Source organism: Neopsephotus bourkii, unplaced genomic scaffold (genome assembly GCF_033783945.1).
Source record: "Neopsephotus bourkii isolate Nb327-2 ecotype Australia unplaced genomic scaffold, CSIRO-AGI_Nbou_v1 NB_481, whole genome shotgun sequence".
NCBI lineage: Eukaryota > Metazoa > Chordata > Aves > Psittaciformes > Psittacidae > Neopsephotus > Neopsephotus bourkii.
Window position 1 is genome coordinate 1425848 of NW_026900982.1, and position 26685 is coordinate 1452532.

The window sequence follows — 26685 nt, forward strand, 5'->3', positions numbered from 1 at the left end:
GGGTGTCTGAGGGGATGCCTGGAATCTGGGGAGAGCTTTGGGGAGCTCTGGGGGTCCCAAGGCTACACAGGGGGCAAATGTCCCAAAAGACTGTGGGGCTCCAGGAGGCCCCAGAGTAGGCAAGGAGGGATACCGGGAGTGTATGGTGGGATCCCAGTGGGGTCCCGGGTTAGGGGGGGCTACTGGATGTTCCAGAGGCTCTTGGGGGATCCCTGGTGTCCCGGCAGTGAGGAGGCCGTCGGCGCTAGCCCCCAGGGGGCGCTGTGGGAGAGGCAGAGCCGGGGCCAGTGTTGCCAGGGAGACGGGAGAGGGCGGGGTCACTTCCCGTTGCCATGGGGACGGAAGGCGGAGCGCAGCAGGGCCGGCTCCGCCTGCAGGCAGGGAGGGAGGGAGGGAAGGAAGGGTTGAGGCGGTTGCGGTGGCGCATGCGTGGTCGGCCCGAACGGTCCCGGCCCGGTCCCGGCGAGCCCGGCGCGGAGCGGAGGCGGCGGAGCGGCGGCCGGAGCGGCCGCGGCCCGAGCGCGGTGAGTGCGGGCGCGGAGGGACCGGGTAGCTCCTCGCCGGGCCGCCGCCATCACTCGCATCCCGGCACCAGCTAGCGCCGCCCCCCGGGACCGGGCGGAGGGGGCCGCTGAGGCCTCCATGGATGGAGCGGTCGGGAGAGGGTGTCCGTCCGGTGCCCCCGGGGATGGAGCGGCCTTGAACGGGGTGGGAGTAGCCGGGGATAGAGCGAATGGGGCCGGGGCCGGAGATGCGAGGCCGCGGCCCGGGGCCCGCCGTGCCGGTGGCGGCGGGGTCCGGCCTGACTCAGCGGCGGCCGCAGGGCCGTGGCCCCGGTACGGCACGGTACGGCACGGTATGGTATGGTATGGTATGGCACGCCGGGAGCTGTAGTCCCGGGTCGGGCGCCACCACCCGTTACCGGGCATCACCTGGGAGAGCCCCTGGTCCCGCGGTGCCGCCGTTACGGGGTTTTGCCTGGTCAGGCAGGGGCAGTGCTGCCTGCCCGGTCCCGTGGGCTGCAGGTGCCATTGCCGGTACCAGCTGAGCAGGCAGAGCCGGTGCAGGACTGTCTCGGCAGAGTGGGGCGGGATGGCAGGTGGCTGTCACGGTGACCTGCCAAAGCGTGATGCGCTCTTGTCCCTTGTTCTTATGGCAGCACAGTGGTGGTGGCCTTGGCATGGTGGCTGTAGCCTCAGAGCCTTTGGCGGCAGGACAGCATCACAAGCTTCAAATGGTGCCTTCTCTGGCGTGTGTTGACTGGGGCGATGATGCCCTTCCCGGTGCTCCCTGTGCTGTTTCTTGCCAATGGGCTTCATGCCATATGGGGAAGAACAGGTTCCTGAACCCATGGTGCAGAGGCACGATCCCAACTCCCCGGTGCCACCCCGAGACACCCTACTGTGACTGTCCCTGGTCTGGGGCATTGCGTGCCACTGTGGCACGTCCCCACCATCACCCAGCTGTGGGGACGTGGTGGGGGACAGCACACCCATGGCACACCAGTGTCTCTGGAGCATGTGGGACATCTCAAGGGGCTGCCACGGTATAGGACTGCTGGCACGGGTGTTGCGTGCCCCATTGTGGGGTGCTGGAAAGCGGCTCTCCCCGCCTGGTTTGAACCATCGGGAGGCACTCGGCATTAATATTTCAGGGATGCTGCGCAGGATAAGGATGCCGGCACAGGCGAGGGGGGAGCAGGCGCGGTGGGAGGCGCTGCTGGCAGCTCCGCGCTCTGCACATGCTCCTGCCACTGCTATTTTGAGTTATTTAGGTTAGCGAGAGAGGAGCAGGGGGGGACCAGCGAAGCCGGGGCATCTTGCCTGTGCCCATCATGTCCCCCTCAGCTGGCCACCGCGGCTGTGCCAAGCACCACTGATGGGAGCCACGACCTCCCAGCATGAGAGCGCTTGCTTTCTCTCACTACAGGCTGCTATAGACTTAGGGAACTGGAAAGCTTAGAGAAAGGCACTGGAAGATGGACTTGACAAGACACACAGGCAAACCCATCGCCGCACACGGGCTCCAGCATGGCTCTCCTTGGGATCGGGGGAAGCGGCACTGGGGGGGGGGGCAATGTCTGCCGTGATCAGGGAGCCGGGGTGAATGGCCACCCCTGTCAGCACCCGCAGAACCCTTCCCACTCCGTGCCAGCTGCTGGATCAGCTGGGCAGCCCCTCCGCGGCTCCGTATGGCGCACAGCCCCCGCTGGGTTGTCTGCCACCCCCCTCGCGTATTTGTCACTTGAGAAGCCACCGGGACAGCTCCCAGAATAGAAGCTGCGAGTCACAGCAGCCCAGCTCGCCCCGGTACCGGCGGTTGCAGCCGGTGCTGGCACCAAACGCGTCCGGCACAGCCACCGGCCTCATTCTCCTCCCGCTTTGTTTGGCCAGAGCACGCCAGCCTCCGGCCCACAAGGGCTGCGGCGTGGGACGCCGGTGCCTGCCGCCGCCTCCCTGGCAGCGTTGGCACGAGGAGCCGGGCTGGACGACCTCTCTGCGCCCTGGCTGCAGCAGCAGGACGGGCAGCGACACACGGCCAAGGGTTTTGTTCGCCGTTGGGCCTTGATTAGGAGCTCTGCGGCCGGACAATTAAAATGCAGCGGTAAGCGTCCCCCCCCAGCCCCGTCAGCGTGGCTGCAGGCAGCATGGGGCGGGGGGGGCTGCTGTGCACGGCGACCTGAACCCCGCATCTCCCTGCACCGCTGCTGCCCGCAGCCTGCCTTCACAGCAGCATCAAGGGCAGGCAGCAGGAGCTGCGCTGTGAGGCTAGCCGCTCACTGCTCCCTGGGGACCCAGTGCCAGCTTCTCTCCCAGCAGCTTGCCAGGAATCGGGTCCACATTCTTATCTTAGTGATTTGTTTATCCAAATGCTAGCAGTGGAGACAGGGTGCAAACCAGCCAGGCTGGAGGCTCCCTGCCTTAGGTGTGTCCATCACCTGGCGTCAGGGCTCCTGCCCGGGCCGCAGGGCTGGAGCAAGTGTTGGCTTCCCTGTCATTATGCCAGGGTGTGCTCAGCACTGCGGTTGGAGGGCTTTGAAGGCCAGTGTGGTGTTGCAGAGGGTGGGAATGAGCTGGGTGGCTCCACGCGCCTTAGCAAGCGTCACCACCAGCCACATGGGGATGGACAGGCAGTGCTGTGAGCTGGAGCGGGATCAGGGCTCACACATGTGGCAGCGTGTGCAGGAGTCGGGGTGCAGCTGGTGGCGGCATGCCGGGGAGTGCCCGGCACCGCGATGCCTGGATTCATCCCACTGTGAAACCCGCCCCTGCGGCTGCCGGCACGGGCCTTGGCTTGTTGTGGCAAAGGGAAAGCTGTGGGTTCTCCGAGGTGCCGGTGCTGGGAAGAGTGGTAGGAATGCATGGGGGGAGAGGGGTGAAGAACCCCTCAGCCCATGGGTTCAGTAGAAGGTGCTGGGCCCAGCCCTCACTTGGGAAGTTTCTGATGAGGCTGAAGGGCTGGTTTGGGGGTTAACTCATCCCAGCACGGGTGGTGAGTGTTGGGTGATGGTTGCTGGCAGTGTTGTAGCTTCCTCTGGGGGCTATTTGCCTGAGCCACAGTGAGCCCCAGTGTGTTTCCGCATCCCCTCTGCTTCTCAAGGTGCACCAGCTACCCCTGTGTCCCCATGCTGTCCCCAAACCAGGCTCTTCTGGAGGTGGCAGGGCTGCACACCGGCGCTGGGTGCTCTGGGGCATGGCCACAGCACACACCATGTGTCCCATCCATGTTGTATGTCCCACAGCCAAGTGCTGGGGGGGGGCAGGAGTGGCACGGGCTGCCGTGTGGGGTGTGGACACTGTGAATCCCCCCCAGGTCACGCAGCCAAGACCTGGCCCCGTGGCTCGTGGTGGTGGTGGCCTGCTCCGGCACCAGCCCTGCTCTGTCTGTGCTGTGCACGCAGGGCGCTGGCAGCTGCTCCCGGCTATTTCCAGCAAGGGTGGGGGTGTGGGGGTGTCATCCAGCCACCGGCTCCTCCCCGGGGTGCGCACGGAGCCCCCCACCTGCCGGCCCCCTGCCTGCGCCAGCAATGGCAAGCGCCGCTGCTCTCCTTGGCTGCGCCGTGGCGGCCGCACCGCAGTGCGCGTGGCTCTGGCTCTGCGCTGCGCATGACTCAGCTCGGCGCTGCCAGAGGGGGGGACCCCTGCCCGCACCCGGCGGCATGAGGCTGTTTGGATGGGGGGCTTTGGTCTCCACTGGCTGCTGAGAGGAGGACAGTGCTCATCACACCGTGCTGGGGGGCTGGCAGCTGGTGGCCACCGCAGGGGCCTCATTTCCAGCTGCTCCTGTGGCTAAAAATACCGACAGCCCGGCCGCATGCCGGTGGCAGGGCCCTGCAGAGGGCAGGATGGATGTGGGGTGCTGGGGTGTCGTGGACCCAGCGGGGGGATGAGCCAGCTCGGCTGCCAGAGATGGTTCAATCGACCACAGTGTGTGGCTGTGCTGGGGCCAGCATCGCCGGTGCTGAGTCATGGCAGTGCTGAGGCTGTAAGTTTGGGGGCTGAGGATGCGAGTTTGGGGGCTGCAGCCGCTGGAACCTCCCCTCCTTCACAATGGGTACCCAGGGATGTGGCAGCACCATGCGGGCACCCCCCTACTGCACCCACTGCCCTTGTCTGCTGGGGGACAGGGGTTCCGCATCAGGGTACCCCACACTTCCTGGCCCCACATGATCCCCATGGCAGTGGGAGCAGGAGAGTAGGGCAGGGGGTGAAAGGGGGCTTGCCCCCCCTCCAGAGCCCCCATCTGGCAGCTGGGCCTGAACTCCCCTGGCCAGGGCAAGGGAAGCGGATTAATGCTGCTGCTGCTGCTGCTGCTGCTGCTGCACGGGGCGGGGGGGAGGCAGGGAGGAGGCACCGTGGCTGCAGCGGTGGGGGCCCCACTTTCGGGGAGGGGGCAGTCCCCACACTAAAGCATTTGTCAGGAACCAGCAGGATGGTGTCCTGGCATGTGTGTGTCCCAGCTCTGCAGCATGGCTCCCCAGCACTCCATCATGCTGGGGCTGTGGACATGGGGTCTGTGTTCCAGTGGTGGCTGGGCAGAGCCCTCTGCCACCTGGGGGTGGGTTTGCCAGCAGATGTTGCTCCTCTAAGCCCAGCACTGGTGGACCCCAATCCCAGCCCCAGCAGATTAGGCAGCCACCAGGAGCTGGAGAGGGGCAGAGGGGGTCTAAGCTGCTTATGAGCCAGCACTGGCCCCCAGGAGCCCCGTGGGCATGCACAGGGACAGAGCTGTGCCCCAGCACAGCGGCAGTGCCTTTGGCAGTGCCTGCGTCCCCCTGGAACACCTTGCCCATCATGTCATGTACCACATCCGTGTCCTGTGGTGGGTGCTGCTGGGTGATCCGGTTCCCCTGGTGCAGGCAGGGGCGGGGGGGTCCCATGGGTGGCACCATGGCAGCCTGGTCCCATTGTCCACCAGTGCTGGAGCCTGGGTGAGATGGATGCCCTGGATCCAAGCATGGAGGAAGGCTGGGCTGGTGGCGCACCAGGGTGCTGGCACTGGTCTGACTCCTGTCCCTCTGCAGCTGGGGCATGGCCGTCAATGTGTACTCGACATCGGTGACCAGTGAGAACCTGAGCCGCCATGACATGCTCGCCTGGGTCAACGACTCCCTCCAGCTCAACTACACCAAGATCGAGCAGCTCTGCTCAGGTGGGGTGTGGGTCCCATGGGGGGGGACAGGGACACATGGGGTGAATGGTGGTGGGGTGCCACCAGCCCACACTGACATCGCGGTATGGGCCCGGCACAGGGGCTGCATACTGCCAGTTCATGGACATGCTGTTCCCTGGCTGCGTCCACCTGCGGAAGGTGAAGTTCCAAGCCAAGCTGGAGCACGAGTACATTCACAACTTCAAGGTGCTGCAAGCGGCCTTCAAGAAGATGGGAGTGGACAAGGTATGGTCCTGGGGGGCTGAGAGAGGCCACAGTGGCTGTGCTGGAGGGCAGCCCCACCAGCCCCTCTGTGTCTGTCCCCCCCCAGATCATCGCTGTGGAGAGGCTGGTGAAGGGCAAGTTCCAGGACAACTTCGAGTTCATCCAGTGGTTTAAGAAGTTCTTTGACGCCAACTATGACGGGAAGGAGTACAACCCGCTGCTGGCGCGGCAGGGCCAGGACGTCGCGCCCCCCCCAAACCCAGGTGATCACATCTTCAACAAACCCAAGAAACCCATTGGCACTGCAGGTAATGTCTGGGTCCCCCCGGCGAGCCCTGCCCCCTGCCCTCCCGCCCAGCCTCCTGCACCTCACGTGGCTCCAGCCACGGCCGAGTGTTCCCCCTCTCTGTGCCCCCCAGCCCCTGCCTGCGTCCTGCTCTGCTGCCTGCCTGCCTGCGACCGGGGAGGGTGCAGCGGGTCTGCAGGGACACCTGGGGCGGAGGGGATGGCATTGCCCTATGGCATGCCCCATGGAGGGACCTGGGCAGGGGGCCACTGGCTCCGTCTTTCCACTCATTGTGGGCCTGGGGGTGGTTTATGTTCCCTGTGCTATGGCGCCTGAGTGCCACTGTGCACCATGGGTCCCATGGGCTTCCTGTGCCAGCCCCACAGGAGCATCTCAAGGGTTGTATCCCCCATCCATCCCATGGCAAACCCCAGCCAAGCCACAAGCACCCCAATGGGATGAGATCTGCCAGGGGAAACTGAGGCAGGGAGGAGGCTGAACACAGGACAGCCTGGAGCTGCAGCACAGCCCCAAGCACTCTGCCTGCTCTTGCTGCCTGCTGCTGCCTCCTGGCCCCCAGCCACCCCACTGGCAGCCCCTCCAGGCTGGCACTAACCTGTTGGTCCCTATGTGCTGTCAAGTCCCCCAGAGGACCTCTCCCACCGGTCCCAAGAACTCCCCGAACCCAGCCCGCCTCAGCAACGTCCCCAGCAACGTCCTCCGGAAAAACTCCCCTGCAGCACGCAATGGGGGCAGCGAAGCCGACGCGCAGATACTGGAGCTCAACCAGCAGGTAGGCAGGGTCCCTGCCTGTGAATGGGGCATCCCAGTGTGGGAGAGAGGGAATGGTGCTGAGCCCCCATGTCAGCAGTGCTGAAGGTTCCATCTCTCTCTCCCCCCTCACAGCTGATGGACCTGAAGCTGACAGTGGATGGGCTGGAGAAGGAGCGGGATTTCTACTTCAGCAAACTGCGGGACATTGAGCTAATTTGTCAGGAGCACGAGAACGAGAACAGCCCCATCATCACCGGCATCGTCAGCGTCCTCTACGCCACAGAGGTGAGGGTCAGGACACCCAGCCCCTCACCCTGCCCTCTGGGCTTCCCCAGGAGGAGACCACCTTCCGTGGAGTGATCTCAGCATCTCCTCTTGTTCACTCTCCGGGGTTCTAGGGGGGGTTGGGCTTTGCCAGAGTTATCCCCATGCTGATGGTCACCTGTGTCCCACCAGGAGGGCTTTGCCCCGCCAGAGGATGACGAGCTGGAGGAGCAGCAGCCAGAGGAGCAGGACGAGTACTAACCCTGGCACGCTCCTGCGCTGCCCCGCGCCGTTCCCCCACCATAGACATTTGAGGTCTGAGCCTGTGCGCCTCGCCCTGCACTGTCACACGCCACCATCACAGTCTCCGGCAGCCGAGTCCGCGGCCTCGGCATCCAGCAGCTCCGGTGGGAAGCCACTGTCTCCATAATAAATAGATGTCCACCCAGCACGGAGCACGGCTGTACCTAGGCCGGGGGCTGGGGTGGGGACAGGCTCTGGCTGACCCTCGCTACCCCCTGCCCCATATTTATTTCCGTTGTCTCCGCCAGTGCGGGTGCTGCAGCCGCCCCGTCGTCCCCACCTGCCCCCTGTGTGAAGCCAGAAGGAAGGAGCGAGTCCTTGGGGTGTTTTCTCCCCAGAGAGGAGTGTGTGCTGCCTGCGCTCTGCCAGCCTGGGGACGATGGGGTCAGAGACAGCGCCCCTGGGACCACTGCACGGGGTGGGGGTGATGCAGGGAGGACACAGCTCGGAGGAGGGAGGTGTTGCTTCAGGTTCCTGGCACGATGGAAAAGAAACCCCTGCCATGGCCACCTCCCTGCTGGTGGCAGTGAGGGGGGGATCCTGGCCCCCACAATCAGGACAGGGGGTCATGAGTGGAAGCCGGTTTCCTCTGTGGCATGGGGGTCCCCTCAGTCCCTGAGAGCTCCCCGGGTCAGGCTGTGAGTGGCAGCAGCGCCTGCCCCGGCCGTCGTCATCTCCCCATTGCATCGCTTGTCTGGTCCATCACTCCAGTTGCAAAAGCCTGCATCTGTGTTAAGTTTTATTTAAAATAAAGTTGTGTGGTAAAACCTTTGTGCTCCCTGAATCGGGCACTGCGGGAGGGGTCGGGGATGGGGGGAGCGGGTGGCTCTAGCGCCGGGGACAGGGAACCGGGGAGAACCTGACCGCGGAGAACCGGGCTTGCGGTTTAGTCCCGCGGCCGAGACAGTGAAGAGCAGAGAGAGCCCGGCTGCGGCACAGCCTTGGCTACGCTGCATTTGCCGTCATGGTGATAGGAGAACGCTGTCGCGGAAGCCAACTGCTTCAGCCACTGCGCCCTTCTCCCAACAACTGCCGTATCTGTTTTTGTACCAACAAAGCCAGGGGAGAGCGCGAACGCAGTCCCCCACTACCACAAATTATGCAGTCGAGTTTCCCGCATTTGGGGAAATCGCAGGGGTCAGCACACCCGGAGTGCAAGGGATGAGCCTCGCCCTGGGAAAACCACCTGCTTGATCATGGTGTCTCCCCTGCCAGGTAAGTATGACTGCACCTCCCGCACCGCAATGCCACACGCCGCACAACACACACACACCTCACGGACACCGCACGCGGCGCTACTGACACGCGCCTCGTCCCGCACCCCGCCGCTGCCGCCACCGCGCATTTGCCCAGAGCCTCGTACGCCCGAGCCCACGGGGGTGGTTTTGCATCGCGGGTGTCCCGTGATGCCTCGCGATGCTCATTTGCATGGACACGCCCCATGCCCACAGGCCCCGCCCGGAACGCGTGCAGTGGGTTTGCCGCCGGCATGGCCCGGCCCCGCGGTAGCGCCATCTAGCGGAGATGCGAAGCTCAGCCCCGGCAGCCAGCGGGGGCACCGCCCACCCGCGCATGCCGCGTTGGCGACTGTCGTGATAGGGCTCGGAAGTCGCCATCCCAGCCCGCAGCGCCGAGAATGCGGCGGGAACGGCTGTGGCGGACATGGCAAAGCTCGGGCATACCAAAGGGCGCAGCCGGGCCGGTGACTGGACGCTGTGCACCTGTCCCGACCCCGGATCGAAGCCAAGCTAGGAGAAGCCCCTCTGGAGGGTCGGCTCCTCGGTGTGTGCGTGGGGACAGACGGACACCGAACGACCCACTGCCGGGGGCGGCGGGATCGTGCACGGGCAGGGACGAAATGGCCGAAGCCGCAGTGGAGCCTGGCCGGCGGCGGAAACAGAGCTCGTTTCAGCGCGGCCCGGACACTGGGGGACGGAACCGGGCATGATGTAACTGGGACAAAGACAGAGCTGGGGGGGTGTACGTGTACTCAGGGATATGTATTCCCCTGCACCACTTCCTTTTCTCTGACTTGGATAGGTGTCTGTCTGGTTGGTGGACCACCCAGTGGATGCAGAGCTGAGTGGTCCTAGTCGGAGTTGAGGTCAAAGGCTCACTGTCCAAATGGAGCCCAGTGACCAGTTCTGTCCTTAAGGGTCAAGGTGGGGACTGATTCCTGTCAGCGACATGGACAGTGGGTTTGAGTGCTCCATCAGCAGGTTTAGTGGCAACACCAAGCTGTGTGGTTCGGTTGATACGCTGGAGGGAAGGAATGCCATCCAGAGGGACCCTGACACGCTTGTGAGGTGGGCTGATGCCAACCTCATGAAGTTTAACCATGCCAAGTGCAAGGTCCTACACCTGGGTCGGAGCAATCCCAGGCACAGCTACAGGCTGGGCAGAGAAGAGATTCAGAGCAGCCCTGCGGAGAAGGACTTGGGGGTGCTGGTCGATGAGAAAATGAACATGAACCAGCTTCAATGTGTGCTCCAGCCCAGAAAGCCAACCGTATCCTGGGCTGCATCAAAAGGAGTGTGACCAGCAGGTCGAAGGAGGTGATCCTGCCCCTTTATTCTGCTCTCGTGAGACCTCACTTGGAGCATTTTGTGCAGTTCTGGTGTCCTCAACATAAAAAGGACATGGATCTGTTGGAACAAGTCCAGAGGAGGGCCACGAGGATGATCAGGGGACTGGAGCACCTCCCATATGAAGATAGGCTGAGAAAGTTGGGACTGTTCAGGCTGGAGAAGAGCAGGCTGCGTGGAGACCTCACAGAAGCCTTCCAGTATCTGAAGGGGGCCTACAAGTATACCAGGGTGTGGCAGCTGAGGCACTCCAGTTGTGGCACAACCAAAATCATTTATTGGGTGAGCTTACAGGTTGTATTTAGACCCCTGCCTAGCAGTTAGTAATTATTAGCATCTGCTAGTTTAAGTACCTTTTGCAACATCATATGCTTTTCTTAACCAATCACATTATTGTTCACGTGCCTTTGCTTGAACAACTCATTTGTTCTCAGATGTATAAGCACATTTTTCTGTTACCACTTTTTGCTACATTATTACTTTCCATTTTCCTTTAAACACGCATTCTCTTGTCCCCTCAGTCCACATTGGAGACTTTCATTAGCTCCTGGGAAAGGTGGACCACCGATGGTAGTCAATATGGCCAAGGCTGAGGTAGTGTTTCAGAGAGTCCTTATATCTCCTCTTTGGAGCACTTCTCTGTGGCAGCTGTTGGCAAGTTCAATGTAAAACACAGTCTTAGGGAGGCAGTGATCCTCCATCCTGGAGATGTGCCCTGCCCAGTGCAGCTGCAGTTGCAGCAATATGGCCTCGATACTGGTGACCCCTGCCTGTTCGAGGACAGTGACATTTGACACAGTCAGTCCAATGGATGTTTAGAATCGTACTGAGGCAGCGCTGATGGAAGCATTCAAGGAGTCGCAGGTGATGGCAGTAGATAACCCATGATTCAGACCCCTATAAAAGAGTAGGCAGTACAATGGCTCTGTAGACACTGATCTGTGTACTTTTCTTCAGGTGTCTATTGCACCAGACTCTTTTATGGAGTTTTCCAAAGGCTCTGCATGCCTTTGCTATTCTGTTATCTATCCCTTTGTTGATCATGGCATCTGAGGAAATAATGCTTCCCAGATAGCTGAACTGCTGAACTGATTTAAGCTCTGACTTGCTAATGGTAATGTGGGGATGATGGTAATCTTCTTGTGGTGCAGGTTGGTAGGGAACTACTGTCTTCTTCAAGCTGACTTCCAGCCCGAAAAGCTCAGCCGCCTCCACAAAGCAAGATATTAAACTCTGCAGAGCTACTTCTGTGTGGGCAACAAGGGCGGCATCATCAGTAAAAAGCAGTTCACGGACAAGGTGATTTAGGATCTTAGTGTGGGCCTTCAGTCACCTTAGATTGAATAGGCTCCCATCAGTATGGTATCATATATAAATGCCGTTTTGTTTCGTTCTTCACTAGGGACTGTAGTGACAGGACAAGGGGTAACGGGTTAAAACTTAAACAGGGGAAGTTTAGACTGGATATAAGGAAAAAGTTCTTTATTATAAGGGTGGTGAGGCACTGGAATGGGTTGCTCAGGGAAGTTGTGAATGCTCCATCCCTGGCAGTGTTCAAGGCCAGGTTGGACAGAGCTTTGGATGACATGGTTTAGTGTGAGGTGTCCCTGCCCATGGCAGGGGGGTTGGAACTGGATGATCTTAAGGTCCTTTCCAGCCCTAACTATTCTATGATTCTATGATAGCGGGTACTAATCTGTTCAATAGTATTCTTGCAAGGACTTTTCCAGCAATGGAGAGCAGAGTTATACCTCAGTAGCTTGAGCAGTCTGACTTTACACCTCTTTTCTTATACAGAGTGATGATGATTGCATCACGAAAATCTGATGGTAGGTTACCTTGTTCCCAACAGCACACAACTAGCACGTGAAATTTAGCATGAATTGCTTGGCCTCCGTGCTTCCAGATTTTGGGTGGGATTCCATTGACCCCAGCTGCCTTGCCAGCTTTCACCTGCCTTAAGAGTCTCTCCCATGGTAGCGGCTATATCCAATTCGTTTTTCACCGGATATTGTAAAACGTGCTGGATTCCTGTGCCTTGGACTTGAGACAAGGGGGAGCACAAAATTACAAAATGAAATATATAAACCTTTAGAATCAGTTTTAAGTAATGTTAAGTTTGATGGCTTTGTAACAGGAACAGTGGAAACTTACTGAGGTGCAGGATACACAGCTAGAGAACGTGCTGAGAATTCTTGGACAAGATAAATCGTTATAGCTGACATAGGTTTAAGAAAAACAGTCTAGAAGAACAGGACAGAGGGATAAGGAGTATCTGGGAATGGCCGGTGTGCAGGATGGGCTACAGTTAAACTAACTGATAAGTAGGAGGATTAGTATGTCTCTGGTGCTAACGAACCAATTAAGCCGGTATAAGCATCTACTGCGCGTGCTCCAGAGGCGGCCAGCAGTGATGAAGATTGTTGGATGCAGTAAACGACCCTCAGAGACCAGCACCACAATTCTGTACGCATGCAGGGAACATTCTGGAAAATGATGTAATCCGTACGTAGCCTCATGAATATGTATGTCTGCTCAGGGACTGTATAAGGATGGATTGTGTAGCAGTATGGGGACACACGTTAGGAGGAGCTAGCTATCCCCTGTGGCTCCCGGCACCGCAGTAAAGAATACCTGCTTGTCAACTTGAACACTTTGTTGGCAAGTTTGTTCCTGGAGTTTTCTCTGAATCGGACTACACAGTTAGCACTGAAGAGTGTTTGAGAATGTTCAGACCAACGATTCAGGATGGAGATTTTATCTGTAAGAAGCTTTTGGCCATCTGCACTAAATAAGGGGCTTTCAACCTGGTATGTGGGTCCATAAACTGCCTTCAGAGCCTCATAGAATCTTCTGTGGTCACCCAAATCTGTGCATAGTTGAGTGTTTTCTGCTAGGTTGAGCCACCACTTGTTCTGGATGTCTCAAAGTTTCTGTTGGAGTTTACTGCAATCAAGACGAAAGGCTGCTTTTCTTACATGGCAAAGTGGCTGAGTGAGGTGGGCTTGGTGAGCAGATCTCTTCTTTGTCAGCAATTCCTGGACCTCCTGATTGTTATGGTCAAACCAGTCTTCGTTTTTCTTTAAGGAGAACCCAAAGGATTCTTCGGAGGACTGCAGGATGCTGTTTTTAATATGTTGCCAAAGCGCTTCAGGAGAAGAATCTATAAGCTGGTCTTCAAGCCTAGTTTGAAGGTTGGCCTGAAAGCTGTCCCTCGCTGCAGCCATTTGGAGATTATTAACATTGAGCCTCCTCCTCGGAATGCCGCCCCTCTTAGGTTTGGGCTTGAAGTGGAAATTAAGTTTGCAACGCACAAGGCAGTGGTCTGTCTGACATTCTGCACTAGGCATCACTCGGGTGTGACAGACATCACGAACATTTCTCTGGCACACCAAGACATAATCAATAAGGTGCCAATGTTTAGATCGAGGATGCATCCAGGTTGTCTTCCGGCTGTCTTTCTGCTGGAAAATAGTGTGGTGATGGTAAGCTGTTGCTCTGCACAGAACTTCAGCAAGAGGCATCTGTTACCACTGTAGCTGCCAACACTGTGCTTGCCTAGTACTGCTTTCCAGGCTTCAAAGTTCTTTCCTACTTGGGCATTGAAGTCACCAAGGATTGTGACTATGATAACATCATAAGGATGACCTTATCATCTATAGGAACCTTTTGAGTGAGTCTACGCAGGGCGGTGTAGAATTTGTCATCTTCTGCAGGGTCAGTTTGCAGAGTTGGAGCATATATGCTGAAAAGAACATCATGTTGTTTATTGTGTAGTGGAAGGTGTAAGGAGACAATACGATCAGGTCGGCTCTGGTACAACATTACATCTTTGTCTTCTGTAACTTCCTTGTTTCAATGTCTACAGTTCTCGGAGATTGTCTCGGTGTTCTAACTTCAACTCCTCTTGACTCCCATGGTTTGCAGCTGATGAGGGTCAGGGTGTTTGTGCTCTCTTTCAGGTCTGCTGGCGTATCTTCTTGTGCAGCATTCCCCCCACTGGGGAGGGACTCTTCATTGGAGACTGTAGCGATAGTACAGAGGGTAATGGGTTAGGTGTAAGAAATAAGTTCTTTACTGTGCAGGTGGTGAAGCACTGGCACAGGTTGCTCAAAAAAGTGGTGAATGCTCCATCCCTGGCAGTGTTTTAAGGCCAGGTTGGACAGAGCCTTGGGCAACATGGGGTGTGTGTGAGATGTCCCTCCTCATCCATGGCAGGGAGGTTAGAACTAAATATCCTAAGGTCCTTTCCAACCCAAACCTACAATTCTATGATCCTGTATTTGCAGCCATGTTTGATGCAACGCTTCATGGGTTGAAACTGGCCCAAGTCCTGAGTTGCATCTCTGCCCCAGGGGCGGATTGGGTATGGGACGCTTCCACAGACCTCCAGACCCGCCACGTGAGAAACCAGACAGGCTGTTCCCTGCGGGTAGTTCCTACCTTTGTCCCATACTGCTCTGTTCCCACTCAGCCCCCTGTGGTCCCGCATCCTCCCTGGCCCAGCAGGATTTCCGTGCTTCAAGGCACTTTGAGCAAAGCCCTTCTGTGCGAGCAGTTTGACCCCTCCAGAACCAGGCTGGGTTCAGTGCCAAACTGCAGGAGAGGTGGGAGTTGATGGGCTGGGCACTGCATAAGTTCCTTTGTGAAGGGGACAGTTCCCCCTGACATAAGATGGGGCCAAGGGTAGGAGGATCCTCCCTGGCTGATGTGGCCTCAATGGGACAATGGCCTCCTGGGTGGCAGTGCTGCAGGGTCTGCATCAAAGCACGACTGAGGAGGCAGTGGCCAAGCAGAAAATACATGGACTCAGTCAGAGATCAATATGATCAGACAAAAGCCATTTATTGCAAAGCCTTAACTCCTTATATACTGTTTCTTACATGCATTTACAGTGATTTGGCATATTATGATTGGGTACATGTCTTGAAGACCCTTAGTGACTAACATATAATTGGTTAAGCACAGGTGTGAGAACTTGACCTCGAAAGCTTGCCAACAGCCCACAGTTCTCATCACTCGGTGAATTCCAGCTGCTTCTTACTCTTGCTTAAGCTTCCTCGGGCCTCTCATGGCCTTGCTGTATCTTTTGGGACTGTTCAGTGTTTATGTACCAATTATCCCTTCTCCTGTGAGAACACTGCCTCCAGACCCCAGCCAGATGGGACAGGAGCAGCTGGCAGAGCTTCACTCACCTTGTGTGTCCCCTATGCCAGTATAAGGACATGCGCCTGTTGGAGCAAATCCAGAGGAGACCACAAGACACTCTGAGGGTTGGAGTACTTCTGCTATGGAGACTGAGAGATCAAGCTCAGCTATAGAGAGCTGGGCTTGTTCAGCCTGGAGAAGAGAAGGCTCCTTAAGGGGAGACCTTGGAGCAGCTTCCAGTGCCTAAAGGGGCTACAAGAAACCTGGAGGGGGGCTTTGGATAAGGGTCTGTAGGGACAGGACAGCTTTAAGGTCCCTTCCACCCCAAACCGTTCTGTGATTCTGTGATGCCCAGAAGGTTTCATCTGGACTCCCCACTGGAATTGGCCACCATATCCCCCAAGGGAGGAACTTGAGACGTCATTAGCTGCTTTCAACAGGTTTTCTATTGTCTCCTGTCCATTTGCTGGTCTGCACGCACCGCTCCACATTCATCCAGGCTCTGTGTTCACCACGGCGGAGCTGGAGACGCTTCCTCAGGAGAACCTGGGCTGATCTCGACTCTGCTCAACAGCTCTGAGGAAGAGGTAAGAGAGGCGAACCTGGCTCCAGGCCCTCACAGCTCAGCTGTGGGGACATGCCATTGCGAGAGGGCAGCGAAGGGCTCGGGCTACTCCTCACGTTCCCCAACAGTGCGCTTAGATCCCGCCAGGGCAGGGGTGGTCCCCGCCCCGGTTCCCGGCACCAACAGGACCTGCAGGAGGGTACCGCGGGGGGGCCGAGCAGCAGCGTGGAGACAAAACGGCAGACTCACATAAATGCAAGCACCACCGCGATATGTGATCATAGAGAATTCTTTTCTTTAGACGTGCAAAGCCAGGGGAGAGCGCGAACGCAGTCCCCCACTACCACAAATTATGCAGTCGAGTTTCCCGCATTTGGGGAAATCGCAGGGGTCAGCACACCCGGAGTGCAAGGGATGAGCCTCGCCCTGGGAAAACCACCTGCTTGATCATGGTGTCTCCCCTGCCAGGTAAGTATGACTGCACCTCCCGCACCACAGTGCCACACGCCGCACAACACACACACACCTCACGGACACCGCACGCGGCGCTACCGGCACGCGCCTCGTCCCGCACCCCGCCGCTGCCGCCACCGCGCACTTGCCCAGAGCCCTCCTACGCCCGAATCCATGGGGGTGTTTTTGTGTCGCGGGTGTCCCGTGATGCCTCGCGGTGCTCGTTTGCATGGACACGCCCCCACACGAGGACCCTGCTCGTCACCGGTGGGCACTGGGGGACACACACCCCCAGCCTGTTGCCGGGACGGCAAATGCCGCGGCACGGTGCCGTGTCCCGAGGTGTCCGCCCGCGGAGCCGAGCAGCGCAGCGAGCCGTGCTGGTGGAGGGGTGGAGCCGCTGAAAGGTGTTTAAAAGGGAAAGCCTCCATCAAGGACAGGTTCCTCAAGGGCAAGCCCTGTTTAAGTACCCTGGTATCTGTCGACAATAAGGTCACCCGGCCACCTGCCTGTGGGGTGCAGGGAAGGTGGTAGGTGTATTTTCCTGTGTTTTTGTAAGGATTTTGATACTGTCCTTCACAGCATCGTTCTGGATCAGGTGTCCAGGTGGGATGAGCAGGTTCATAGTGTGCTGCGTGAAGAACCAGTGATCACAAATGGGAGTTGCTGTTGACTCTGTCAAGAGCCAAGAGGGCTTGCAGAGAGCTATAGATAGATGGGAGCACTGGGCAACCATCAACAACATAAAAAGGAACAAGAACAAATGCTGTTTAGGATGGAGTAACACCAGGCACAAATCTAACCTGGGAGAGGAGTGGCTGGAGGGCAGCCCTGCAGGAAGGGACCTGGATGCTGGTGTCAGCAGGGCCAGTAGAAGCCAGCACTGGGCCCTGGTACCCAGAGGACAAACAGCAGCCTGAGGTGCACCAATCACAGCAGAAACAGCCTGGCAGAGAGGAGGTGTTCGGCTGCATTCAGCATTGGTGGAGCCTCACCTAAGCGCTGTGTGGCACTGGGTCCCACCGTTGGAGGCCATGAAGATGTTCAGATGTGCCCAGAAGAGGACAAGCAAGCTGTGAAGGGTTGGCAGCATTGTCCTGTGAGGAGTGGGTGAGCACTTGGGGTTGGTCTTGTTTGGAGAGAGGGAGGCTGACAGGTGACCTCATTGCACTCTGCAGCTCCCTAAGGAGAGGACATGGGGAGGGAGGAGCTGAGCTTTTCTCCCTGGGATCCAGCAACAGGATGCCTGGAAACGGTTCAAAGGTTAGTTAAGCAGGACTTGCCCTTGGTGAGCTTGTGCTGACTGCCCCTGACAGTGGCATTATCCTTTAAACACCTTTCAGCAGCTCCACCCCTCCACCAGCACGGCTCGCTGCGCTGCTCGGCTCCGCGGGCGGACACCTCGGGACACGGCACCGTCCCGCGGCATTTGCCGTCCCGGCAACAGGCTGGGGGTGTGTGTCCCCCAGTGCCCACCGGTGACGAGCAGGGCCCTCGTGTGGGGGCGTGTCCATGCAAACGAGCACCGCGAGGCATCACGGGACACCCGCGACACAAAACCATCCCCGTGGGCTCGGGCGTAGGAGGGCTCTGGGCAAGTGCGCGGTGGCGGCAGCGGCGGGGTGCGGGACGAGGCGCGTGTCGGTAGCGCCGCGTGCGGTGTCCGTGAGGTGTGTGTGTGTTGTGCGGCGTGTGGCACTGCGGTGCGGGGGGTGCAGTCATACTTACCTGGCAGGGGAGACACCATGATCAAGCAGGTGGTTTTCCCAGGGCGAGGCTCATCCCTTGCACTCCGGGTGTGCTGACCCCTGCGATTTCCCCAAATGCGGGAAACTCGACTGCATAATTTGTGGTAGTGGGGGACTGCGTGCGCGCTCTCCCCTGGCTTTACAGGTTTAAAGAACAGACATAGCTTGCCCAAAAGGTTTTCAGTAACCTTAGGGATGCTTGCAGTACTTTGCTTTCCAAAGCCGCTCTTGTTATCTGTTCATTTGTACGGTCACGGGAATCATTGTGTATGGGAGGCGGCTGCGGAGCATTGTACCTGTTGCGTGAGGAACCGGACGCTATATTCCTCGCGGGGTGCTTCCTGCCTTTGTCCCGTCTAGCTCCGTTCCCACCAAAGCTCCCTGTGGTCTCATGTTCCCTCAGTTCAGGCGTGGTTTCCACACTGCACATTCCCCCCCAGCTCCCCACAGCCCATGCTGTGCTTGCTTTCCACATCCCCGTCCCATGGCACCGTGCCTGCCCCGGGTGCTATCACAGACACATGGAGATGCTGCCCAGAGCTTTATTCATCCCTCGCTGCTGCTCAGTAACCGTAACCCCGCGGTGCAGGCTCCTCTGAGGTACACAGCACCCCCCTCACTTAGGAGGTCCTCTCAGGGGGCCTTGGCCTTCCGGCGCTGGGTGCCCCACAGCAGGACGGCCAGAGACAGGGTGGTGGCTCCCAGTACTCCGCAGAAGAGCAGCACTGGGAATGTGCCCTGTAAGCAAACAGCAGTTAGTGGCCCCGTATACAGCCCCACAGCCCCATGCTGCTCTGGCGGGGCAGCACTTGGAGGGTATTCATCCTGCTGACACTCACCTCACGCAGGCACTTGTACCCGTGGAAGGGGCTGTTGCAGAGGCACTGGACGAGGCCGGGACCGTCTGGGGCACAGGCAGCGTTCTCAGGGCACGGCCAGGCTGGTGAAGCAGAGCAGAGGGTCACAAGCCAGGCCCTGCCCCCCCAACCTCCCACCTCCTGCCCCCCGCTTTACCGGGCTCCCCGGAGCTGTTGCAGGAATTCCTCTGGCCCCGGCAGACCCGGCTGCTCCCACTCGTTGTCACCTCCTCCCAGGCGCTGTTCCCACCTGGGCACCCCAGCGGCAGTGGCACCGCTCTGAGGGGCAGAGTTCAGCACCGGCACCGTGCTGGTGAGCAGAGCACAGCACTGGCACCACCACAGGCCCCCGCAGCCCACCCCGGTACTCACAGCAGCTGCAGGAGGGTGAAGCCCAGGAAGGAGCCATTGGGGAGGGTCGTCAAGGGGTTCTCTGTCAGGTCTCTGCAAGCACACACCACATCGGTACCAGAGACCGATGTGCAGCACCCTGCCCTTAGCCTGGCTGAGCCTCAGGGGGTTCCCACAGGGCTCACCAGTGAATCAGCACACACTGGAGTGCTGGGAGCCTGGCAATTGTGACAGTGAGAACAGGGACCAGCAAGGCCAGGCCGGGGGTTGTCTCCCAGCCCCCAGGGGGGAGCAGGGGTTGCACATGGGGGCATGAAAAGGGACACAGACTCACAGGACAGCAGCGGAGGAGGCCTCAGCCAGCCCCAGGGGGAGGTTCTGCAGGGAGCAGTTGCTCAGGTCCAGCCTGGGGGGGTAACAGCAGTTGGGGGGTGGCATGCGCTTGGCACCCCACACCCCCTTGCTGCAGGCATCCTTCACCTGCATCCTTCACCATGATACTCCATCATGTACCCGCTGCCACCCCCTCCCCGTACCCCAGCAACCGCTCCGGACGGACACCCCGTTCCCAGCAGCAGCGCCCCTCACTCTCTGTGCCGGGCCGGGATGCACAGTACTGGGCTACGACGGAGCCGTTCCGCAGCGGCCCGGGGCAGCTCCCGCACACCTGGAGGGATAAAAAGGAGGGGTCGGGAACCCCCCGGTTCCCGGTATTATGTCCTGGGCAGCCTCCGATCCCCGGGACGGTGTCCCGGTAACCCCGCCCCCCGGTGGCCCCGCCCCGGCCCCGCCGCTCACCGCCGCGCCGCCGATGGTGCAGGGCAGCGGCAGCAGCAGGATGATGAGGAAAGGCCCCATGGCCTCGGCGCCCCCGCCCCTACCGGGGCTCTTCCGGGACCGCCCCGTCGGACACGCCCGCTGCGAGAGCGCCCTCTGGCGGCCCCGGTGAGGAGCTCCCGCCTGTGCAGGGGGGGCGGCGGGGTCGGACCGCGGTTGTGTCTGCACTCGGTGCCCTCTGGACTCCGGGCAGGGCCGTGAGGGGATTTCCCGCGGCGAGGGGCCGCCGGGGCGCGGTGACCCGCCCGTGGCAGTGGAGTGTGACGGGGCCAGGGGGGCACTTCGGGGGGGTCCCCGGTGGTGGCCGTGACGCCATCACAGCGCGAGGGACGGGCAGGACCGGGCGGAAATGTCCGTGGGGGCAGAGCTGCCGCTCCCGGTGCGTCATCAGTGCGCGCTGGCGGCTGTCGCGGCTGCACGTGGGTCGGGCTCCAGCGCGCCGGTGGCCGCCGCCGGTGAGTGTCGCACCGGGGCCGCTGTGGCCCCTCAAGGTCGCTGGAGCCCGTCTGCTGGGCCCGGACCGCTGGCTACGGTGGGGTCGAGGCTCGTCCTGCGGCAGCGCGACCGGCACCGGCGGCGCTGGGGCTCCGGGGAGCCGGGTCTGAGGCCGGGGACAAGGGGGACCGGGAAGGGCAGCAGGGCCGTGGCCTCGGGGCACCCCGGGGTACCGGGGCTGTGCGGTGCTTCCTCCTCCTCTAACGGTGGTCACCGACGACATGGGGAGACAGGGAGGTGTATGGGGGGGACAGCGGGGACAGGAGGGTTGGGCCTCGGGTCACCGGGTACACCGGGAAGTAGGGCAAGGGGGTACAGGAAGAAGGGGCATGGACACGGACAGGGGGTATGCTGAGCTGGAGTGGGCTGGGAACATGGGGACCGACTGGAGGGGCTGCAGGGCCACCGGTAGAGTTACCGTGGGACAAGGAGTGGGGATGGGGGACTACGGGGCTGGGACGACTGGGCTTTAGGGACACCGAGGGGGAGCCTTGAGCCAAGGCTGCCAAGGTGGTGGAGCAGCCGTCAAGGACCACACCACTGCCTGCCTAATGTTTAGTCCTCCCAGTGGAATGCGGTGGGGTGACCTTGGACCCGCTGCACGGGGTGGTGTCGTGGCCAAGGCAAGGACAGGGACGGTGGTGTGCGAGGCGGGAGGCGCTGCCCTCTCACCCCCTTCCCGCTGGTGTTGGCTCTGGCGCTGCTGCGGGGCCCGGTGCCAGCCCGCTCTGTCCCTGCGGCGGGCGGGCTCGGGCAGGCTGCGCTGGGTGCGTGAAGCCAGCCCTAATCCCACCAAGTATGCCATGGACAGGCATTCCTCTGCAGATCACGGCAGGCACTGCACCAGCCTCCCACCACAGGCAGCCTCAAATGCTGCCCCACTGGAACAGGAGTATGGGGTGCCTCTGCATCCTGCACCACCTGCTCTGCTTGTGCCTGCGCCACTGCTCCCCACAGCTCTCTGCTTGCTGGTGGAGGTGGAAGCAGGGGTCTCTGCTCGTGCCCTCTCTCTGCCCTGTTTCTGGGACTGCCTGGCTGCCCCATTCTCTCTGCTGTGAATGAGCCAGGAACGCTGAGGATCTGCCTGTGGCAGGGCAGAAGGTGCCAGGGCCAGCAGTGGCTCAGAGGTCTGATCATCCAGCTGCTGCCCAACACCTCTGGAGTTGTCGGTTTCCCCTGTCCATCTGTCTGTCCTTCCCAGCTGCATGCTTGTCATCACGGTCATCCTGTGCTGTCCCTGCTCAGCTGGGCAAGGGGGACAGGGATCCCTCATGTACCCCCTCACCAGCACAGCTGGGGCCCCACTGCACATCCCTTTACCCTCCCCAGCCCCATCCATGGATTCCGTAGGGCTGGGGGGGTGCTGGTGGGGCTGATCCTGCTGGGTGGGCCACTGTGGAGGCGGCTGCGCTGGCGCCAGGGCTGGGTGCTTGTGTTGGGCTTGGCTGGGCTCCTTGCTCCGGGGGCAGCTCTGCCGGGCTTGGCAGAGCCACGCGGTTACCGGGGCGGTTGGGTCGTGTTATGCTTGGCCAGGGCAGGATCAGTGCTGCCGGGCTCGGCGGGGTTGTCCCACACGGGGTGGTGGTGTTGGGTTTGGCAACGTGGGGCTGGTTCTGCTGGGCTGGCCGGGCCAATGCCGCCGGGGTACTGGGTGGGACTGGTTTTGCAACCACGGTCTCGGCGCGAAGAGGCTCCAGTCTCCCTCGGAGGACAGGTGGGTGGGTGAGTGGTGCCGAGCCCAGCCTAGAGGGAGCAGAAGGGTTAAAGGAACTTTCCTCATCCAGACTGGCCCCCCCCCTCCCCGCCCCGGGTCCTTGAGACTGAGACAGAGGAGTGAGCGAAGGTCCCAACGCCGACACCCATCTCTCCTCCTGCAGCTCCGAGCGCCAGGGCGATGCCAGCCAGGACGTGCTGCCAGGGCAGCCACCGGGGCTCAGTGTGCCCATGAGGCCAGCGGGGCACAGCTGGGGTGGGTGGCAGGGCAGCGACAGGTCTTGCAGGGCAGAGGCAAGAGGAGCAGCTCACCATGGAGTTCACAGTGATCGACTACAGCATCTTTGCGCTGCTGCTGTTGCTGTCATCAGCCATCGGGCTCTTCTACGCGCTGAGCGGGGACCGGCAGCGCACAGTGCAGGAGTTCCTCCTGGCCAACCGCAACATGGGCTTCCTGCCCGTCGCCCTCTCCCTGCTCGCCACCTTCCAGTCGGCCGTGGCCATCCTGGGTGTGCCGGCTGAGATCTACCACTTCGGCACCCAGTACTGGTTCCTTGGCTGCTCCTACTTCGTGGGGTTGCTCATCCCAGCACACATCTTCATCCCCGTCTTCTACCGTTTGCGCATCACCAGCACCTATGAGGTGAGTGGGAACAGGGGCGCCCACAGTGCGCAGCACCCAGTGGGATGTGATGGCCCTGGGAGGGGATGAGTTGATGCTGCCCAGTGGGGTTTTGGCTCCCGGTCCTTCACTGCCTGGTGCCGTGCCCCACAGACAGCACTCCCTTCACCCCAAGCAGCACTGGATAGCACCGTTGTCTCTGTGGCAGCAGGAGCTGAGGTTTGGGGAGTAGGGCAGGTTTCCCCCTCCCCAAATTTCCTGCTGCTGGGGGGGGGGGGCATGGGGATCATCCCCCCTGCTCAGAACCCCACATCCATGCCCTCGCCCATCTCCCCACAGTACCTGGAGCTGCGCTTCAATAAGACAGTGCGGGTCTTCGGCACCATCACCTTTATCTTCCAGATGGTGAGTGGGGTGGGGGCTTGTGGCAGATGGGGCTGGGGCCGTGCATGGCTGCAGCGCTGCTCTCCCTGCAGGTCATCTACATGGGGGTGGTACTCTATGCACCCGCGCTGGCTCTCAATGCAGGTAAGGAGGAGAGGAGCAGGGGGGCAATGCTGGAAGCTGCATCCTGCATGAGGGTGCAACCTGTTAACGGCCTCCATCGCTTCTAGTGACGGGTTTTGACCTCTGGAGCGCAGTGCTCACCATGGGGCTGGTCTGCACTCTATATACGACATTGGTGAGTCCTGTCCCACCACCGCTGCCCGGCTGTGGGGTGCCCTGTGCCGGGCTGTGGTGATGGGCATTGTGCCTATGCAGGGCGGGCTGAAGGCCGTCATCTGGACCGACGTCTTCCAGACACTGGTGATGTTCGCTGGGCAGCTGGCCGTCATTGTGGTGGGCGCCCAGCGGGTGGGTGGCATGGCCCGCGTCTGGCGCCTGGCCGAGCAAGAGGGCAAGATCTCTGGCATCGAGTGAGTGCCACAGCCCCTGCGTGTCCTGTGCCAAGATGCCTTCACACCATGGGGCAGCCGGGAAGGGTGTGCGGTGGGGGAGAGGGACCCCATCCACTCCCATGTCATGGTGTGTGGGGTGCCAGTGAGGACCCAGTGCCATGACCACACTGCCTGTGCCTCTCTGCAGCCTGAACCCCGACCCCTTTGAGCGGCACACCTTCTGGACCCTGGCAGTGGGGGGAGTCTTCATGATGCTGTCGCTGTATGGGGTGAACCAGGCGCAGGTGCAGCGGTACCTCAGCTCCCGCAGCGAGCGGGAGGCCAAGCTGTGAGTGGGGCCTGGACTGGGGGTCCCACGGCCGGGATGGGTCCCTCTGCTGCCAGCCCCCCCAGCCTCTAATGCCTGCCCGGTGCTTGCAGTTCCTGCTACGCCGTGTTCCCCTGCCAGCAGATCGTCCTCTGCCTCAGCTGCCTCACCGGCCTCGTCATGTTCGTCTATGACCGAGAGCATACGCTGGCACCCAGCAACCGCCCCAAGTCATCCGACCAGGTGGGCACTGGGTCCCCCATCTCCTGCAGCCCGTGGGGCCGGACCACGCTCCCCAGGCTTCTCTGGTGCTCCCAGCCCCATGGGCACTCACCCTCCTTCCCCAGCTGGTGCTGTACTTTGTGATGGATGTGCTGAAGGACCTCCCGGGGCTGCCTGGGCTCTTTGTTGCCTGCCTCTTCAGCGGGTGCCTCAGGTAAGCTGGGGGGACCCTGGGGTTGGAGGGTCCCCCGCTGACACCCCAACACCTCTCTCTGCTCCCCAGCACCATCTCCTCTGCCTTCAACTCGCTGGCCACGGTGACAATGGAGGACCTGGTCCGGCCGCACTGCCCGCGGCTCTCAGAGGCACGGGCCACGCTGCTCTCCAAGCTGCTGGGTGAGGAGGGGGTGGCACAGGGGGACTGGTGCTGGGGGCAGTGGGGTCCTCAGTGCTGCTGTGACCCTCCTGCTCTGCTCTTCCCTTCCCAGCTCTTGGCTATGGATTGCTGTGCCTGGGGATGGCCTACGTGTCCTCCATGCTGGGCCCCGTGCTGCAGGTAGGGGTGGGGGTGCAGGGGGGGGCAGCTGAGCAAGGGGCTGGTGCTGACGCCTGTATCCCCACAGGCTGCTATCAGCATCTTCGGCATGGTGGGAGGCCCGCTTCTGGGGCTCTTCTGCCTCGGCATGTTCTTCCCCTGTGCCAACCCCACGGTGAGTGTCTCCCTGCCCGGCTGGGGCATATAGCCCACGGAATGGGGCAGTGCTGGGTGGCTGGGGCACCCCGAGCCTGTCTGGGGCTCAGCACCCTCCCTGCCCCCTATGCAGGGTGCTGTCGTGGGGCTGCTCGCCGGCCTGGCCATGGCCTTCTGGGTGGGCATTGGCAGCCTGGTACGCAGCATGGGGGCAGCTGCAGGGACCCCCCCACCCAACAGCACTGTGCTCCCCACCATGGGCAACCTCACCACCGTATTCGCCACTACTCTGTTGGCCCCCACGGAGGCCCCGAAGAGGTGAGCAGGGTGGGGGGACCTGGGGACAGGGTGCTGCAGGATGGGGGTGGTGGGTGCTCCATGCCCTTCAACTCACACCCGCCTTTCCCAGCCCCACAGGGCTGCAGAAGTTCTACAGCCTGTCCTACATGTGGTACAGTGCCCACAACTCCACCACTGTCATCGTGGTGGGGCTCCTGGTCAGCCTGCTCACTGGTGAGTGTGGTGCAGTGGGGGGCTGCTGGCGAACCCCCTTCCCTTCTGCTCACCGTCCCCTCTGCCTCTCAGGCCCCACACCGGCAGCATCTGTGGACCCCCGCACCATCTACCCCGTCCTGCCTCACCTGCTCTGCTGCCTGCCCCAGAAGTACCGGCAGAAGCTCTGCTGTGGGGTGGGTTTCCCTGACGAGGTGAGGGTCACAGACCACAGGACCTTGCTTGGTGGGGGGGGGATGACATGGGGTCATCTTGCTACCCCCTGCTCTGTCCCCACAGAACGCCGATGCCGTGGATGCAGTGGTGAAGACCAATGGGGTGCCCAATGGTTTGCCCCTCCCCGGGCCTGGGCAGCAGGAGCAAGAGGAGGGACAGGGCTACATTCGTGCAGCCGGGGCCCCTGCATATGCTGTGCAGGAAACCTCCTTCTGAGCTGCCACCCCTTGGCATGGGGTTCCCAGACACCCCCCAAGCCATTCCCCAGTGCCCCCCTGGGCAGGGGGCACAAACTCCCCTCCCCCCCAGGATACTGGGGGAGCACCAAAGAGCTGGGGGGGCTGAGTCTCTGCTGGGGGGGGGGGGTGATCAGGCTGCACCCCCCTCTGGGCTGGCCCCGAGCCCTGGGGGCTGTGGGACCACAGGCTGGGGGTGTCAGAGCGGTGCTCCCCACTCCCCCTAGGCCAGGGCATTGCCCGGTGCCCCGGCCTGGCCATGTGCCTTACACACAGCTCCCAGGCTGGGGGCTGCCAGCACCCTCAGGGCGCCGAGCGCCTCCCTCCATCCATCCAGCCCCCCATCACCCATCTCTCTTTCCACTGTCTCCCAATAAACGGTTCTAGAGCGCAAACATAGGAGCAACCTGCTCCAGGAGCTGTGGGGACATGGAGGTCCCATCGCCCACAGCAGTGGGGGGGCCCTGTCCCTGGGTGCAGGGGCCTCATTGGCTGGGGCAGATTATGGGATCCTGAGAGGTGCCCATCCCGCAGCCAGGAGGCAGAAGGTGAATGCTGGCTGCAGGTTCATTGCTGTGGGTCAGGCCAGGCAGCCCCACCAGAGCCCACTCCATGTGTCCCTGGGGCCCTGGCCCATGTCCTGCCCCACTGTGGGCAGTGAGGGGATACCCTGGGCCACCACTGCCCACCATGTGCCCATGGACCCCTATGCAGGGTGGGGAT

The 26685-nt window shown here is 60.9% G+C and overlaps 3 protein-coding genes and 3 non-coding genes across 10 annotated transcripts; 3 read left to right on the forward strand and 3 right to left on the reverse strand.

Moving 5' to 3' along the window:
• The first annotated feature begins 387 nt into the window (after nt 1-387).
• Nucleotides 388-8275, forward strand: MAPRE3 (microtubule associated protein RP/EB family member 3). 3 transcript variants are annotated; one of them, XM_061350244.1, is made up of 7 exons: nt 388-524; nt 5525-5652; nt 5753-5898; nt 5984-6185; nt 6805-6956; nt 7070-7222; nt 7394-8275. In XM_061350244.1, exons 2-7 carry the CDS (start codon nt 5532-5534, stop codon nt 7460-7462), a joined length of 843 nt encoding a protein of 280 aa, XP_061206228.1. In that variant the 5' UTR covers nt 388-524; nt 5525-5531; the 3' UTR covers nt 7463-8275. The 3 variants fall into 3 exon arrangements, with proteins under 3 accessions (XP_061206228.1, XP_061206229.1, XP_061206227.1); XM_061350245.1 differs by lacking the exon at nt 388-524 and adding an exon at nt 2336-2604 and having other exon boundaries at nt 5984-6140; XM_061350243.1 differs by lacking the exon at nt 388-524 and adding an exon at nt 2339-2604.
• A 288-nt stretch (nt 8276-8563) lies between these two features.
• On the reverse strand, nt 8564-8727 carry LOC133210699 (U1 spliceosomal RNA). Its single transcript, XR_009724985.1, has one exon. It is a non-coding gene; the product is annotated as a U1 spliceosomal RNA (small nuclear RNA).
• A 7387-nt stretch (nt 8728-16114) lies between these two features.
• On the reverse strand, nt 16115-16278 carry LOC133210704 (U1 spliceosomal RNA). Its single transcript, XR_009724990.1, has one exon. It is a non-coding gene; the product is annotated as a U1 spliceosomal RNA (small nuclear RNA).
• Nucleotides 16279-17975: 1697 nt separating this feature from the next.
• On the forward strand, nt 17976-18139 carry LOC133210703 (U1 spliceosomal RNA). The gene has a single exon (XR_009724989.1). It is a non-coding gene; the product is annotated as a U1 spliceosomal RNA (small nuclear RNA).
• Nucleotides 18140-18531: 392 nt separating this feature from the next.
• Nucleotides 18532-20158, reverse strand: ATRAID (all-trans retinoic acid induced differentiation factor). The gene is made up of 7 exons (XM_061350239.1): nt 20010-20158; nt 19748-19878; nt 19546-19617; nt 19233-19304; nt 19018-19139; nt 18843-18943; nt 18532-18741 (listed from the first exon to the last, which is right to left on the reverse strand). Exons 1-7 carry the CDS (start codon nt 20067-20069, stop codon nt 18637-18639), a joined length of 663 nt encoding a protein of 220 aa, XP_061206223.1. The 5' UTR covers nt 20070-20158; the 3' UTR covers nt 18532-18636.
• Nucleotides 20046-26357, forward strand: SLC5A6 (solute carrier family 5 member 6). Of its 3 annotated transcripts, none has more exons than XM_061350237.1 (16): nt 20046-20156; nt 22421-22899; nt 23218-23283; nt 23355-23406; nt 23493-23560; nt 23641-23795; nt 23965-24105; nt 24198-24327; nt 24432-24520; nt 24590-24702; nt 24795-24862; nt 24930-25016; nt 25131-25315; nt 25407-25510; nt 25583-25704; nt 25790-26357. In XM_061350237.1, exons 2-16 carry the CDS (start codon nt 22570-22572, stop codon nt 25940-25942), a joined length of 1863 nt encoding a protein of 620 aa, XP_061206221.1. In that variant the 5' UTR covers nt 20046-20156; nt 22421-22569; the 3' UTR covers nt 25943-26357. The 3 variants fall into 3 exon arrangements, with proteins under 3 accessions (XP_061206221.1, XP_061206220.1, XP_061206219.1); XM_061350236.1 differs by lacking the exon at nt 20046-20156 and adding an exon at nt 20334-20503; XM_061350235.1 differs by lacking the exon at nt 20046-20156 and having other exon boundaries at nt 22387-22899.
• The last annotated feature ends 328 nt before the right edge of the window (nt 26358-26685 follow it).